Raw genomic sequence first — 14,443 nt, 5'->3', positions numbered from 1 at the left:
CATACAAACGGTGCACCTTGGGATAATTCTTGTTATGATTTAGCACTATATACATATAACATTGATTGATTGATATGGGTCTTGGTGTTTTTTAGGTGAGAAGCCAAACACTGAACTGAGTGATTATATGAGTTTGCCCCTTAAGATTAGATTTTGAAGTGTGTGAAATTTCAGTATCTGATGTTCCAAAGATGTTGTTTTCTATAGGATTAGAGATGGACACCAACACCCTCAGCCCTGACCCTCCTGAGAAGGGCCCTACCCCCCCCCCCCCCCCCCCCCCCCCCCCCCGCAGCACCTGAGAGGAAAGGAAAACCCCAAGCGCGGTGCCCTGAAGAGGCCGAGGTACAGTCCCATATTCAGTTTCCCTCGTGATCACTGTGAGCTTAGCGCCGTCTTGTGGCCACATTTAAAACACCAGGCGCGGGTGTCAGCAAGGGCCTTGCATGCTGCCCTGAGTGCCCTCAGGTGGTTGAAGAAAGTACTGAAATGTTTTCCATTTCTCTTGCTTTTCCCCAGCACCTCCAGGCTGTCAGGCGCTCCACCACTAAAGAAGGCCAGGACTCAAGAGATCAAAGTCAAGGTCATCCCAGCACAACATAAGGCTCGAGCACAATCATGCATTTGAAGATGCCATGAGATTTAAATCATCCCTGTAACGTAAGGCATCCCTGTGACATTTAAACCATGCCTGTGGGGAAACTGCTTCATCGTTCATGCAGGGTTTGCAAAATAGACCCTTTTCACAGGGGCCATTTTGTGTCGAAATGAAGAGTGTATGCACTCTACCCAGTAGTATTATCAGTATTTTCATTTCATTTTTTGAGTGTTACGTGCAACTAGCCTTGGTCCATACTTAGAAACATATATTCCCAGGCCGAACTCTTTGCCTCCTCTGATGTTGAAGCCCAGGCAGTAGTCGTCTGATGTCGTGTAGAGGTGGACGATCCTGCGGGGGGCGCTGTCTGAACTGGTGTCTGACGGCGTGCGACCGTTCTCCTCCACCACCATCCGCCTGTGAATTAGATCCACCCTACACACACATGTGCAAACATGTTAGATATGATCATCACCCCCCCCCCCCCCACACACACACACACACACACACACACACATTCATCCAGTGATCAGTTATGTATTGTACTTTTGTATTGTGATTATTTTTGACAGACTAAATGCATCAAACACTGAAGAGGGCAATGTTCCGTGTCCTACTCAATGACTCTTAAATCCCTTCTTAAATGCACTATATTCTATATCTTTTTATTGTGATTACTTTTTAACTGACTGTCAATGCACTGAAGAACCAACATTGAACAGGGCAGAACGCTAAACAAATGACTATTCTGTGCTTGGCTCTATTCCATGTTTTCTGTGAGAACAATTGACTTGCGTCTCTTTTGAGACTGTAAAAAGTGTTGTTTTGTTGCCTCCCTCTCCCAGTTTTTATGTTTTATTTTGATGCAATGCTAATATCTTTTTGTCATTTTTGAATGTTGAATTTTATTATAAACATTGTTATTACATCAACAATTGCGCTTGTTGGACAATGATTTAAAAACACCAGCTGAAAACCAGCCTGAAGGACAGACTGCAGGATTGCAAAGTGTAAACATGACAGTTGTTCAGTGTTCAGGAAAACTTCCAAAACTGACAGAAAAGTACATATGACTCAGCATCACTTCATCTGCTACATGCAGAGAATATACAGGAAATGGACAAAATGTTACTTTACTGTTTACCTACAAGTAACAAGTAACAACTACACATTTTGAATGTTAAAATTCCATACTTTTACAAACTCAAACTTCCAGCCTTCTCTGGATTTCACAGACCATATTGGAGTAAGGTGTCACTTTGTGGTGAAGGCAGGAAGTAACACAGGTGCAAGCAAAACATTAATGAGGGTTTCCAACTTCCAATAATACATTTAGGTGATCCAGTGCCGGTTGCCCTCGTTACTGTTTTGCTTGCACCTGTGTTACTTCCTGCCTTTTAGACACACAATGGGTGAATTGGGTGGGAAGTGAAATAGGAGAACTATCTTAAACGTTACTGTATAGGCCTCCTGTATGGTTCAGAGGCTATGTCACCTGGAGGACAAATCAGACGGTAGTACACTGAAGGTGTCCAATAGTGGGGCAGTGAGGCGGTGCCAGTGCACGCCTATCCGTGTCAGCTGTGGCATGATGTCATTCAACACAACACGGACACCGCTAACGCAGTTATACTTTGTTTTGATATCATTTTATCGCCATTTTATTAGTCTCTCGGCGACCTACATCAAAGTTCCAGAGAAATGGAATCAGTTTGGATTGTGTTTCAGACAATAGATGCATTTATTTAGGCCTACAGATCGTATTGCCACCTGTGCCACATGGATAGACTATTGATCGCAAAAGGTAGCCTAATAGCAAAGCATAACAATCAGTGTTGGGCAAGTTACTTTCAAAATGTAATATACTACATATTACTTGTTACTTTCATTTGAAAGTAATAAGTTACTTTACAATATTACTGTCTGTGTAGAGTAACTCGTTACTTATTACACTACTTTTGCATTACTTGCGCCAAAACAACAGCAGCAGCAGAATGACATCGCTGCCCCGGAACCATCCCGAAAAATAATGTCAACCGCCTTGAAGTCAGTGTAAACAATCCAAAATTCAAAATGTTATTCTTTTCCTTTGTTATTGTCATCTATAGTGGTTATTTGCATAAAAACACACAGTTTGATTAGGACATTATTCTATATTTAAATATGTGCTTTGATTTGAAAAAAAATAACTCAATTTGTAACTTGAGTTACTTGACAAAGTAACTGGTAGAATATTACTGAAATCCTATAAGTAATAAGTTATATTACAGAGTTACTGCTAAAAGTAATATATTACATGTAATGTGTTACTTTTGTAATGAGTTACCCCCAGCACTGATAACAATACAGGTTAGTTTGAATGACTCAGTTTGAATAAGAAAGAAGCCCACATGTTTACGCAAGACGTAAGACTGAATGTCCACGCTGGGCGCTGTCCACGGTGCTGAATGAACGCTGATCATTGATAGAAAAACACTGGTGAGTGACATTCAATGCAACAGCATTCTAACACGACTATTCTATTCTATTCTATTCTATTCTATTCTATTAAGCTCTCAGCTTATAGACCATACCAGTATCAACATGGAGGTTTTTTTTCTTGCCTGAGAGCACGTTACTCAACACAGCCTCCTCCTCACGACACGACAGCTATCCATTTAATTAAACATGACTTGGTCTCAGTCCCGAGGGGAAGCACCATGCGCTGTTGATTGCCTTGCAGACGGGTCACTGGTGGCAGTGAGGAGAGCAGGAGGAGCGGACCTCTCTTGGCTGCAGACGGGTCACTGGTGGCAGTGAGGAGAGCAGGAGGAGCGGACCTCTCTTGGCACGGAGAAACCAGGGTTAGAACAGATGATTTAACCTACTGGCATAATTAGGACTGCATCTCAGGATCAGGATATCCGGAGTCCAAGGTTCACTCATGGACCACTCTTCAGATCCTTATTAAATCGATTTTTCTAACCTTTCCCCCTATATGGACCTAGTACTTTTTTTTTATAGGGGTATCTGGAATATTATGGTACTATGACTTCTTCATCCCTTTGTCCATGCTGAGTGGGGGACCACCAAATACCAGAGGATCCAGCTCCCCACCGGGCCCTGCCCCCCACCCCACCCGCCCAGGCTGCCCCTCCTCTCTCCCCGACATTAGAACCCAGGTTCCCCCCTTGTCTGGATGACTAAGGGCAGGGGAGCTGGACGGACAGCATGGCTCACTCCTCTCACGCCTCTGGCCGGAGAGGGCAGGTGCAGGGGAGCCGGACGGCCAGCGCGGCTCACTCCTCTCACGCCTCTGGCGGCCGGAGGGAGATGACGAATGGAGGGGGCCGCCCCCACCCCCACAACGGAGGCCAGGCAGGGGGGTCCCACGCGGCCTACGCGCGCTACATGCAGAGGAAACAGCACCGCCACAGGTGCAGGTCCTCCTCACCCATGGGGAGAGTCATCCTCATCAACGCACCTGTTGATGGTGAGTCTGGGACACACGGTCAGGTGCCACTGTCACACTGTCACACTGTCTCACTGTCACACTGTCCACTGTCACACTGTCCACTGTCACACTGTCACACTGTCACCGTCAACAAGAGGCGTTTAGCTCAGTCAACCAGGGTTAGATTGATATATTGGTTTGCTGATACTGTATATCAGGGCAGATATTGGCTTTTTATTTATTTTTAAATCTGCAATATTGGCTAATCACCGTTGTCCCCCTTTGCTGTGATAGATATGATGCCGTTTGTAAGATTATTTGTATATTATATATTTGGCCAATACATATTACACTGATTGTCTAAGGAAGTCCAAAGTTGAATTCATTACAATAAAAGACTGTAGATTCGACACAAGTTTATACATTCCGTGACCCATTTACCAAGAAAGAATTCAATTCTTGGGGAAACACTGAATAAACACTTGCAAAACTGGTGTTTTTTGGGGGGCATGAAATGGTCACATTTAAAGATGTAATGAGTATTTAGTAGTGTTGGACCTCAGCCTGTTACTCAGCCAGTTGTGCCGGTTGAGTGACAAAGTCGTCATTTGTGGGGGGCTTTCGGGTCTCGTTGAAGAGGCAGATGGCAGTTGGGAGGAAACTGTCCCTGTTTCGAGAGGTTCTGCTACTGCCAGACATCTGTTTTCTTCCAAGGGGGAGGGCCTTAAAAACTTTAGGACCTGGGTGGGGTGGGTCGGCCATGATTTTCCAAGACCACTTTAGCGTCCTGGCAGTGTGTAGGCCCTGAAGGGATGGCAGGCTGCATCCAACCATCTTTTCAGCATGTATTGTATTCAGAAAGGCCCATACGTCATACAGAGAAAACACACTGTGGGGCTGTGCCAGCCTGAACTTGTTTATTCAACATTATTAATTATTATTATTAACGGGAAGTACACACACACACACACACACACACACACACACACACACACAGTCAGATGAAATGGCAGTGGCTGTTACATGTGTGTACATGTGTTTTATGTGGTTTGAACGTGTGTGTATTTTGTGTGTACTGTATGTAGGTGGGGATGACTGTGAAGATATTCACACAGTGACGGTGGATAAGAGTCCAGATGGCCGTCTGGGTTTCAGTGTCCGCGGGGGATCTGAACATGGACTTGGCATCTTTGTCAGCAAGGTGGAGGACGACAGCTCTGCAGGTTAGCAGTGAGTGAGTGTGGGGGTGTGTGGGGGTGTGTGGGGGTGTGTTGGCCTGTCTGTGTGCATGTGTTTCACGTGGTGACTGTGCTTTTGTTTGTGTGCTCGGTTTTGTTTATGTGTGCTCGGTATATATACTGTATATACTGTATATTATCACTATATCAGTTTTGGAAGCAAAAATAATATGTTGCATAAAAATCATGTTTCTAGATATGTGTATATCAACGTTATACAGTCTGCTATAGAAATAGTGCAGTGGCCAGTAAGGGTGTTGTGGCTGGGGTTGATGGAGGGCATAAATACTTGCCTTGCTTTCACACTGGAGGGCCGCATGTTTGATCCCCAGGGTTCCCAAAGTCTGCATCTAAACCATAAGTCACATAACGTTTTTGTGATTTAAATCCTAACCTTAACCAAACTGTTTTATTTGCCGAAACATAACCACATTTGTTAAAGTCGTTTTATTTGTGTTGGAAAAGCAGTGATAAAAAAAAAAAAAAAAATTATGTTGAGATTGTAGGTTTGCAGAAACATAAGATAAGGCGTTTTGGAAACATAAAACGCCCGACGTTTTGTTTCAAATCTTTGTTGATATTGTACGTATCCATGGATTGCATGACTTGTGCGTATGGTGACCTCTGCCTGTGTCTTCAGAGCAGGCTGGCCTGAGTGTGGGCGATAAGGTGGTGGAGGTGAATGGGATCAGCCTGGAGAGCATCACCATGAGCAGTGCTGTGAAGGTCCTGACAGGCAACAACAGGCTGAGGATGGTGGTGAGGCGGGTGGGGAAGGTCCCCGGCATCCGCTTCTCCAAGGAGAAGACCACATGGTGAGGGGGAAGGGCCAAGTGCTGGTGGTGCTGCCAAAATGAATACAATTATCCACAACTAAATGTGTACTCAAGAGTCCAAGTAACAAAGTAACCAGCTGGTTACTGTATTGAATGTGCTATACATAAAGGATAAGTAACCAGCTGGTTACTGTATTGAATGTGCTATACATAAAGGATAAGGAACCAGCTGGTTACTGTATTGAATGTGCTATACGTAAAGGATAAAGAAACCAGCTGATTACTGTATTGAATGTGCTATACGTAAAGGATAATGAACCAGCTGGTTACTGTATTGAATGTGCTATACGTAAAGGATAAGGAACCAGCTGGTTACTGTATTGAATGTGCAATACTGTAAAGGATAAAGAAACCAGCTGATTACTGTATTGAATGTGCTATACGTAAAGGATAAAGAAACCAGCTGATTACTGTATTGAATGTGCTATACGTAAAGGATAATGAACCAGCTGATTACTGTATTGAATGTGCTATACGTAAAGGATAAGGAACCAGCTGGTTACTGTATTGAATGTGCTATACGTAAAGGATAAGGAACCAGCTGGTTACTGTATTGAATGTGCTATACGTAAAGGATAAGGAACCAGCTGGTTACTGTATTGAATGTGCTGCTATACGTAAAGGATAAGGAACCAGCTGGTTACTGTATTGAATGTGCTATACGTAAAGGATAAGGAACCAGCTGGTTACTGTATTGAATGTGCTATACGTAAAGGATAATGAACCAGCTGGTTACTGTATTGAATGTGCTATACGTAAAGGATAATGAACCAGCTGGTTACTGTATTGAATGTGCTATACGTAAAGGATAAGGAACCAGCTGGTTACTGTATTGAATGTGCTATACGTAAAGGATAATGAACCAGCTGGTTACTGTATTGAATGTGCTATACGTAAAGGATAATGAACCAGCTGGTTACTGTATTGAATGTGCTATACGTAAAGGATAAGGAACCAGCTGGTTACTGTATTGAATGTGCTATACGTAAAGGATAAGGAACCAGCTGGTTACTGTATTGAATGTGCTATACGTAAAGGATAAGGAACCAGCTGGTTACTGTATTGAATGTGCTATACGTAAAGGATAATGAACCAGCTGGTTACTGTATTGAATGTGCTATACGTAAGGGATAATGAACCAGCTGGTTACTGTATTGAATGTGCTATACGTAAAGGATAATGAACCAGCTGGTTACTGTATTGAATGTGCTATACGTAAGGGATAATGAACCAGCTGGTTACTGTATTGAATGTGCTATACGTAAAGGATAAGGAACCAGCTGGTTACTGTATTGAATGTGCTATACGTAAAGGATAAGGAACCAGCTGGTTACTGTATTGAATGTGCTATACGTAAAGGATAATGAACCAGCTGGTTACTGTATTGAATGTGCTATACGTAAGGGATAAGGAACCAGCTGGTTACTGTATTGAATGTGCTATACGTAAAGGATAAGGAACCAGCTGGTTACTGTATTGAATGTGCTATACGTAAAGGATAAGGAACCAGCTGGTTACTGTATTGAATGTGCTATACGTAAGGGATCATGTATATTGAGGCGGTGATTACGGGGGAAATAATGACCGACAGGTGGATTGAGCCCGACGCGCCAGCGCAGGGCTTAATCGTTCACCTGAAGGTCATTATTTCCCAGTAATCACCGCCTCAATATACATTATCCTGCTTAGAACACGGCCTACAACTAAATCATTCAATAATCTGACAAAAATAATTATTCAAATAGATTTTTTAATAGCGTTTTCAACGACAAAGCGGTTTCATTCGTAATTGGCACACAAGACACCACAGCTGCAACTGGTTGGCCTAATTAGTAGTGTCTTGCTGACAAAAAGCTCTTATCAACTGATTAATCCAGGTGTGGCAGAGCAGCGGTCGGTTGTCGAGAAATAATGACCGGTGAATATTGTTGATTGACCAATCAGAATCGAGTATTCAAGAGAGCCGTGTTCTAAGTAAAGGATAAGGAACCAGCTGGTTACTGTATTGAATGTGCTATACTGTACGTAAAGCCTGATGACAAGGTGTCCATTACCAGGAACTAATGGACGACAGGGAGGGCAGAAACTCAGATGCTGGTTTACTTGTTTATAGCTGAGAAGGGGAAACTTGCCGTAATGTGCAGAGCATGATCTTGTTTTCACCACCGCTGACCTCTGACCTCTGCATTTGTCTTGCGCTAAGCTCAAACGTTATCTTGCTGTTGGGGGATCTTGGTTTCATGTGGCGGTGCTGGATGGATTACCAGTACCACTGAGACCTTTATGGCTATTTGATTAACTGATACAAGAGGCCCGAGCTCAGGGGGGAATAGACCCTCGTGTGTGTGTGTGTGTGTGTGTGTGTGTGTGTGTGTGTGTGTGTGTGTGCGTGTGTGTGTGTGTGTGTGTGTGTGTGTGTGTGTGTGTGTGTGTGTGTGTGTCTGTGTGTGTGTGTGTGTGTGTGTGTGTGTGGGGTGATGATCATATCTAACATGTTTGCACATGTGTGTGTAGGGTGGATCTAATTCACAGGCGGATGGTGGTGGAGGAGAACGGTCGCACGCCGTCAGACACCAGTTCAGACAGCGCCCCCCGCAGGATCGTCCACCTCTACACGACATCGGACGACTACTGCCTGGGCTTCAACATCAGAGGAGGCAAAGAGTTCGGCCTGGGAATATATGTTTCTAAGTATGGACCAAGGCTAGCTGCACGTAACACTCAATAAATGCTGATGTGAAAATACTGATAATACTAGAGAGGGCACTCTGTTGGTGGAGGTAATAATAGATGCACGTAAACTCATTTGAACAGCAGGACGGTGTAGTAGGGAGGCTGGAGGTGGCGGGTTCAGGCCCCCATCCGACCCGCTGAAGTGTCCTTGAGCAAGACACCGAATCCCTATCAAATCTCTTTGGAGGGGGGCGAGGGAAAACATAATTCCCCGGCAGGAATCAAATATCACATTATGAATTCACTTGCACTTTTGTTTTGTGTCTTAGCATGGACCCAGGCGGGCTAGCAGAGCAGCATGGCATCAAAATGGGGGACCAAATCCTTGCAGCCAATGGAGTGAACTTTGAAGACATCACCCACAGCAATGCAGTGGAGGTCCTGAAGTGCCACACCCACATCATGCTGACCATCAGGGTGAGTCTGGACTCCAGTACTGTATCTCGTGTGGCTGTGTGAACCACACTGCTGTACCCTAACAGACACAATATGAACAAGCACCATAAATTACCTTTGTGGTTTGAATGAAACAACATCATACAACAAGGCAGTATTACATATTTGCATAGGATTAAACATATCAATTGATCTTTTTGGAGGAGGGCAGAATCAGTGGTGTAATAATTTATAAGTCATAATACTTTGTTACAGTACTTAAGTATTTTTTGAAAGTATCTGTACTTTAATCTGTATTTTACTGTACTTTTATTTCTGTCAACTTCCACTTTTACGCCCACTACATTTTCAAAATAAAATATATACTTTTAATCCAATACAACATTCCCCTAAGCATCTTCGTTCCTCGTTACTACAAAATAAAATCGGAAGAAACTCGGTAGGCTGCAAGCAAGCAGGTATTGTGTGCAGGGGAGCAGTACTTAACTCCTGTCATTTTTTGACAGTGCAATTGTGTGTGTGTGTGTGTGTGTGTGTGTGTGTGTGTGTGTGTGTGTGTGCGTGTGTGTGTGTGTGTGTGTGTGTGTGTGTGTGTGTGTGTGTGTGTGTGTGTGTGCGTGCCTGTGTGTGTGTGTGTGTGCCTGTGTGTGTGCGTGCCTGTGTGTGTGTGTGTGTGTGTGTGTGTGTGTGCGTTGTGTTGTGTTGAGTGTGTTTTGAGTGTATGCATGTGAGCTCTCTTAGGTCTGACATTCCTGCGTGCTCATTTTACTCCTCTGATCTCAGGTTCCATGTGTGAAAAACAGCCAGGCACCACGTTCATTATTCAAAGGCAGTCAGGGATCAGGTTATAATCAGCAGAAAGCCTCATTTTATGTCTTCCTTCAATGCTGTGTCGGACTGAATTATGGCTCCAAATCACACCGTGCGACCGGCCGCGGGTTCGGTTGCTGAACGCCCCCACAGCTGCATATCTGAGGCTTTTAGGTAGATCTGAGACGGGGCCTGGAGTGACTCCTCTCTTTGACCTTAAATACTCTCTGTAGGTGAGAGACGATCCCTCAAGGTGGATATAGCAGCACACTAATTATCCTCCTGACCCAATATAGCTCTGTCCTTGTAAGGAATGTTGTGCATGAGTTGAATTAATCAATTGTCCAGGAAATGTAGAGCTTTTTATATGCTACTGGCTATTTTTAATTTCCAAGTTTTGTACCGTAACACATCTCTCTCTCTCTCTGTCTCTCTCTGTCTCTCTCTGTCTCTCTCTCTCTCTCTCTGTCTCTGTCTCTGTCTCTGTCTCTGTCTCTCTCTCTGTCTCTGTCTCTGTCTCTGTCTCTCTCTCTCTCTCTCTCTCTCTCTCTCTCTCTGTCTCTCTCTCTCTCTCTGTCTCTGTCTCTGTCTCTCTCTCTCTCTCTCTGTCTCTCTCTCTCTCTCTCCCCTCCCCCTCTCTCCAACACATTCACTCTTCAGGAGGCTGGACGATACCCTGCCTACAAGGAGATGGTGGCAGAGTACAGTTGGCTAGACAAATGTACGTTTTCTATCTTAGATGAATGTTGACCATTAAACATGATTTTATGAGATAGGGCTCGAGATCGTGTTGGTTATAAATTCTAAATGAGATGAGTGAAAACCAAGAGGCGACACTCCAATGCTTTTTTTTTGACAACAGCACTGCCACCATTTTGGCCTGAAAAACTCCTTGCGCCTATGGGACAACAGCAGAACGTTGCGCGCTGATGTTGCAATGGAACAACAATCTATTGATTGTCCGTTTTTTTTTAATTATTATTATTATTTTTGGGGCATTTTTGCCTTTATTGGATAGGACAGTAGGGTGACAGGAAAGGTGGGGAGAGATAGAGAGAGGGGGGATGACATGTGGCAAAGGACCACGGGTCGGATTCAAACCCGCGTCGGCTGCACGAAGAACTAAACATTTGACTGTCAGTTCTTAGCGATGAAAGTTCTTTGGTTGAACAGCCTATCAGCTTGAAATGATCCAGCACTGAATGTTATAAGAAGATATTAAAGATGGGTCTGCCCCCAAGACTTTTTATAGAGAAGTCATTGGAATCCTAAAGTCTCATTTGTCTTTACAAGGACACATGTTGTGTTTACTTGGACATCTCTCAAAGGAAAAGTGGAACACTGGCCGCTTATACTAAAACCCTGTCATGGCTTTTCTTAGCAGGCCTCAAATACCCTGTTTTTTTCTTTCTTCTTCTTCTTTTTTTCCATTCTTCAGTTTGATTTGAGTTGTTCTAAAAATAGCCAGGGATTAATTTGTGTCGTCAAAGGCAGCTCAGTCGTCGTGACCTGACATCTGGGTCGCTGGGTGTTTCTTCTCCAAGGATGTCTTTGAAGATGCAAAGTCCTTCTGGGTTTTGCATTTCAAAACAAAACAAGGAAAAACTCTTGGTCCATGTTCCTCGCACCCCAAAAAGCCAATGGGATTAATAGGATGTAAGGTCATAGGTCAAACAGAGCTAGTCAACACTAAGGAGACTGTCAAATAACACATTACACATTTGATTGACTATGTAAGCTTGTAGCATTTGTGTTGGGTCAGCTGGTCGGTTTCCTAAGGTACAGGTGTTGCATTTGCCTGGAGTTGAAAATAATATTCTCAAATCTCCTCTCCTTGATTGTAACGGTGGCGCTTTCTCAACAGTGGCCAATGGCGTCCGCGCTCCCTCCTCGCAGGGCTCTGACTCCTACTCCTCCGCCTCCTCCTTGTCCTCCGGCACCCCGCTCAGCTCCCTCAGTGGCCTCTCTCAGGTCCTCTTCCCTCCCATCTTCGGCCACGACATGGTCGACGTCGCCATCTCCACGGAGGACCGCTGCTACTCCCGACGGCCGAGCAGCGCCGAGCGCACCTCCGAGACCGCCAGTCAGACCGACCCGCACCCTCCCAACTACCACTCCAGACACGCCCCCTCGCCACACGCCTCGCACCCGTCCTCGCCGCACGCCTCGCACCTCAGCAGGCACGTCTCGCAGACCAGCCGGACGCTCGGCGCCACGGAGCTGCTGAAGGACACGGTGATACGCGGGAAAGGGGAGGGGCCGAGGGACAAGGGCGGGGACGCAGAAGGAGGGCGGGGCAGGGCGAGGACGCTGTCGGAGGAGGAACGGGAGGCGGCCAAAGCCTCGGCCCAGACGGAGGTGCTGATGGCGCTGAGCAAGCCGCGGAAACCTATCAGCCGCTCCCAGAGCCACATCACGGAGAAAGGTGAGAACGACAGGCTCAAAGATAATGTAAAGAGATTTGAATGGTGGATGTCAGTTTGCTGCATTGCTAGTAGTAGTAGTTCTACCTTAAGAGACTACACACAACGCCGACCAAGCTTTAACAATATTTATTGAATGTAAGATTTAACAAGATTTATTGAATGTAAGATTGTCTTTGGCGTAGTAGTAGTAGTAGTAGTAGTAATAAATGTAGCGGCACTGAACAAAAGCAAAAAGCCGCTGAGAGGCTGAGGTAGGTCTTGTTGGTAGATGAATTGACGCGCTGAACAAAAATGATTCGCTGAGATCAAAAAATACGTTTTGAAGTTTTATTACAAAGAAAAATTAATAAACTCAATACAACGTGCAGAAAAGTATATCAAAGTAATCACAGCGATCAGAAACTATAAATTGCGGTCAACAAAAAGTACAGCGACCTACTCACTCCCCTCTTTCCTTCCCAGCAACAGGTGAACAGGTGCATATAATCAACTGAGTAGATGGATATCACCGCCCCCATTCATTTGACCCAATTACCTCTATCAATCACTGCCATAATAGAATAACAAACAACATAACCAAAATATAAACAAGCTCAATAATCAATGTTCTCAAGTCATTATAATTCTCCATAAATCAATTCATGGCTCTTACACGCCAGCCCCTAATTATTAGGTTATTACATAATAATTACACAAGTTAAGAGGCATGAAGCAATCAAAGCTCAATAATTAAAGTCCATAAATTGACTAAAAGTTCCTAAGTCTTCTTTCTTCCTGATGAAACCTGTGAGTGAGATATAAGTATGTTAGTTATGTCTCTTAGTCAAGTCAAATTAAAGTAGACGTCAAAAAATGTCCCAATGTGCACCAGCCGCTCCTCATCCAGCTTCGGCCTCCTGTAGCAGGCACACCTTGGTTATTGGTCGGTCCAGGCAGCTGCTCTTTGTTTTGATGCGCACCTGACGCACAAAGCCCCTTCGGTCTGGAAAGGTTTGTAGGACTCTTCCCATGAGCCATGAGTTACGAGGTGCTGTGTTGTCCACTATAAGCACAATATCTCCAGAGATGAGGTTCCGCTTCACTCCTGACCATCTCTGGCGCTCTTGCAGTTGAGGCAAGTATTCTTTAACCCACCTTTTCCAGAATAGGTCTGACATGTACTGGATTTGTTTCCATCTTCTGCGAGCATATATGTCAGCTTCTTGAAAGACTCCTGGTGGCAAAGATGGTGAGGTCTTTAAAAGTAACAGGTGATTTGGCGTCAAAGCTTCCAGGTCATGAGGATCCGTGGATGCTTTGGTGATGGGACGGCCATTGATGATGGATTCCACTTCACAAAGAACAGTATGAAGGCCTTCTTCATCCAAGTTTTGCACTTTCAAAGTGGAATTGAGGACTTTCCGGACTGATCGAATTAACCTCTCCCAGGATCCACCATGATGTGAGCCAGCTGGGGGGTTAAAAGTCCATTTTATTCCTTTCTGGAGAAGAGTATCATTAATTTGTGACTGATTCCACTGCTCAATGGCTGCTTTCAACTCACGCTCTGCTCCGATGAAATTTGTCCCATTATCAGACCGTAGTTCCTGGACTTGACCACGTCTTGCTATAAAGCGTCTGAGGGCATTTATGAAAGAGTCCGTGTCTAGTGAGGGTGCCACTTCAAGATGGATTGCTCGTATGGCCATGCAGGTAAAAATGACCCCATACCTTTTCACGACACTCCTTCTGCTCCTCACCTCGAAAGGTCCGAAATAGTCTACTCCGACACGAGTAAAAGGTGGCTCATCTGGAGTAACTCTTTCAGATGGTAGATCTGCCATTTGCTGAGACACTGGCTGAGCATTCAGCCGTCGACAGATGACGCACTTTGACAGAACTCTCCTTATGGCTGTACTAGCGCCAGTGATCCAATATTTCTCACGCAGTTTGGATAACACGTGGTTTCGCCCACCATGTCCCACATTTTGATG

At 44.6% G+C, this 14,443-nt stretch overlaps 1 protein-coding gene across 1 annotated transcript; it reads left to right on the top strand.

The window, feature by feature from the left end:
• Positions 1-3,808: 3,808 nt before the first annotated feature.
• On the top strand, positions 3,809-12,964 carry LOC310796107 (PDZ domain-containing protein 7-like; the record flags this gene model as incomplete). The annotated part of the gene is made up of 8 exons (XM_083658256.1): positions 3,809-4,070; positions 5,117-5,254; positions 5,910-6,084; positions 8,620-8,796; positions 9,108-9,255; positions 10,705-10,765; positions 11,909-12,469; positions 12,933-12,964. The coding sequence occupies 8 exons, from the start codon at positions 3,809-3,811 to the stop codon at positions 12,962-12,964; spliced, it is 1,554 nt and encodes a 517-aa protein (XP_083514382.1).
• Between the last annotated feature and the right edge of the window lie 1,479 nt (positions 12,965-14,443).

This window comes from Poromitra crassiceps (genome assembly GCF_964638095.1).
Source record: "Poromitra crassiceps genome assembly, chromosome: 22".
Taxonomy (NCBI): domain Eukaryota; kingdom Metazoa; phylum Chordata; class Actinopteri; order Beryciformes; family Melamphaidae; genus Poromitra; species Poromitra crassiceps.
This window is presented reverse-complemented; position numbering and strand designations above follow the sequence as displayed.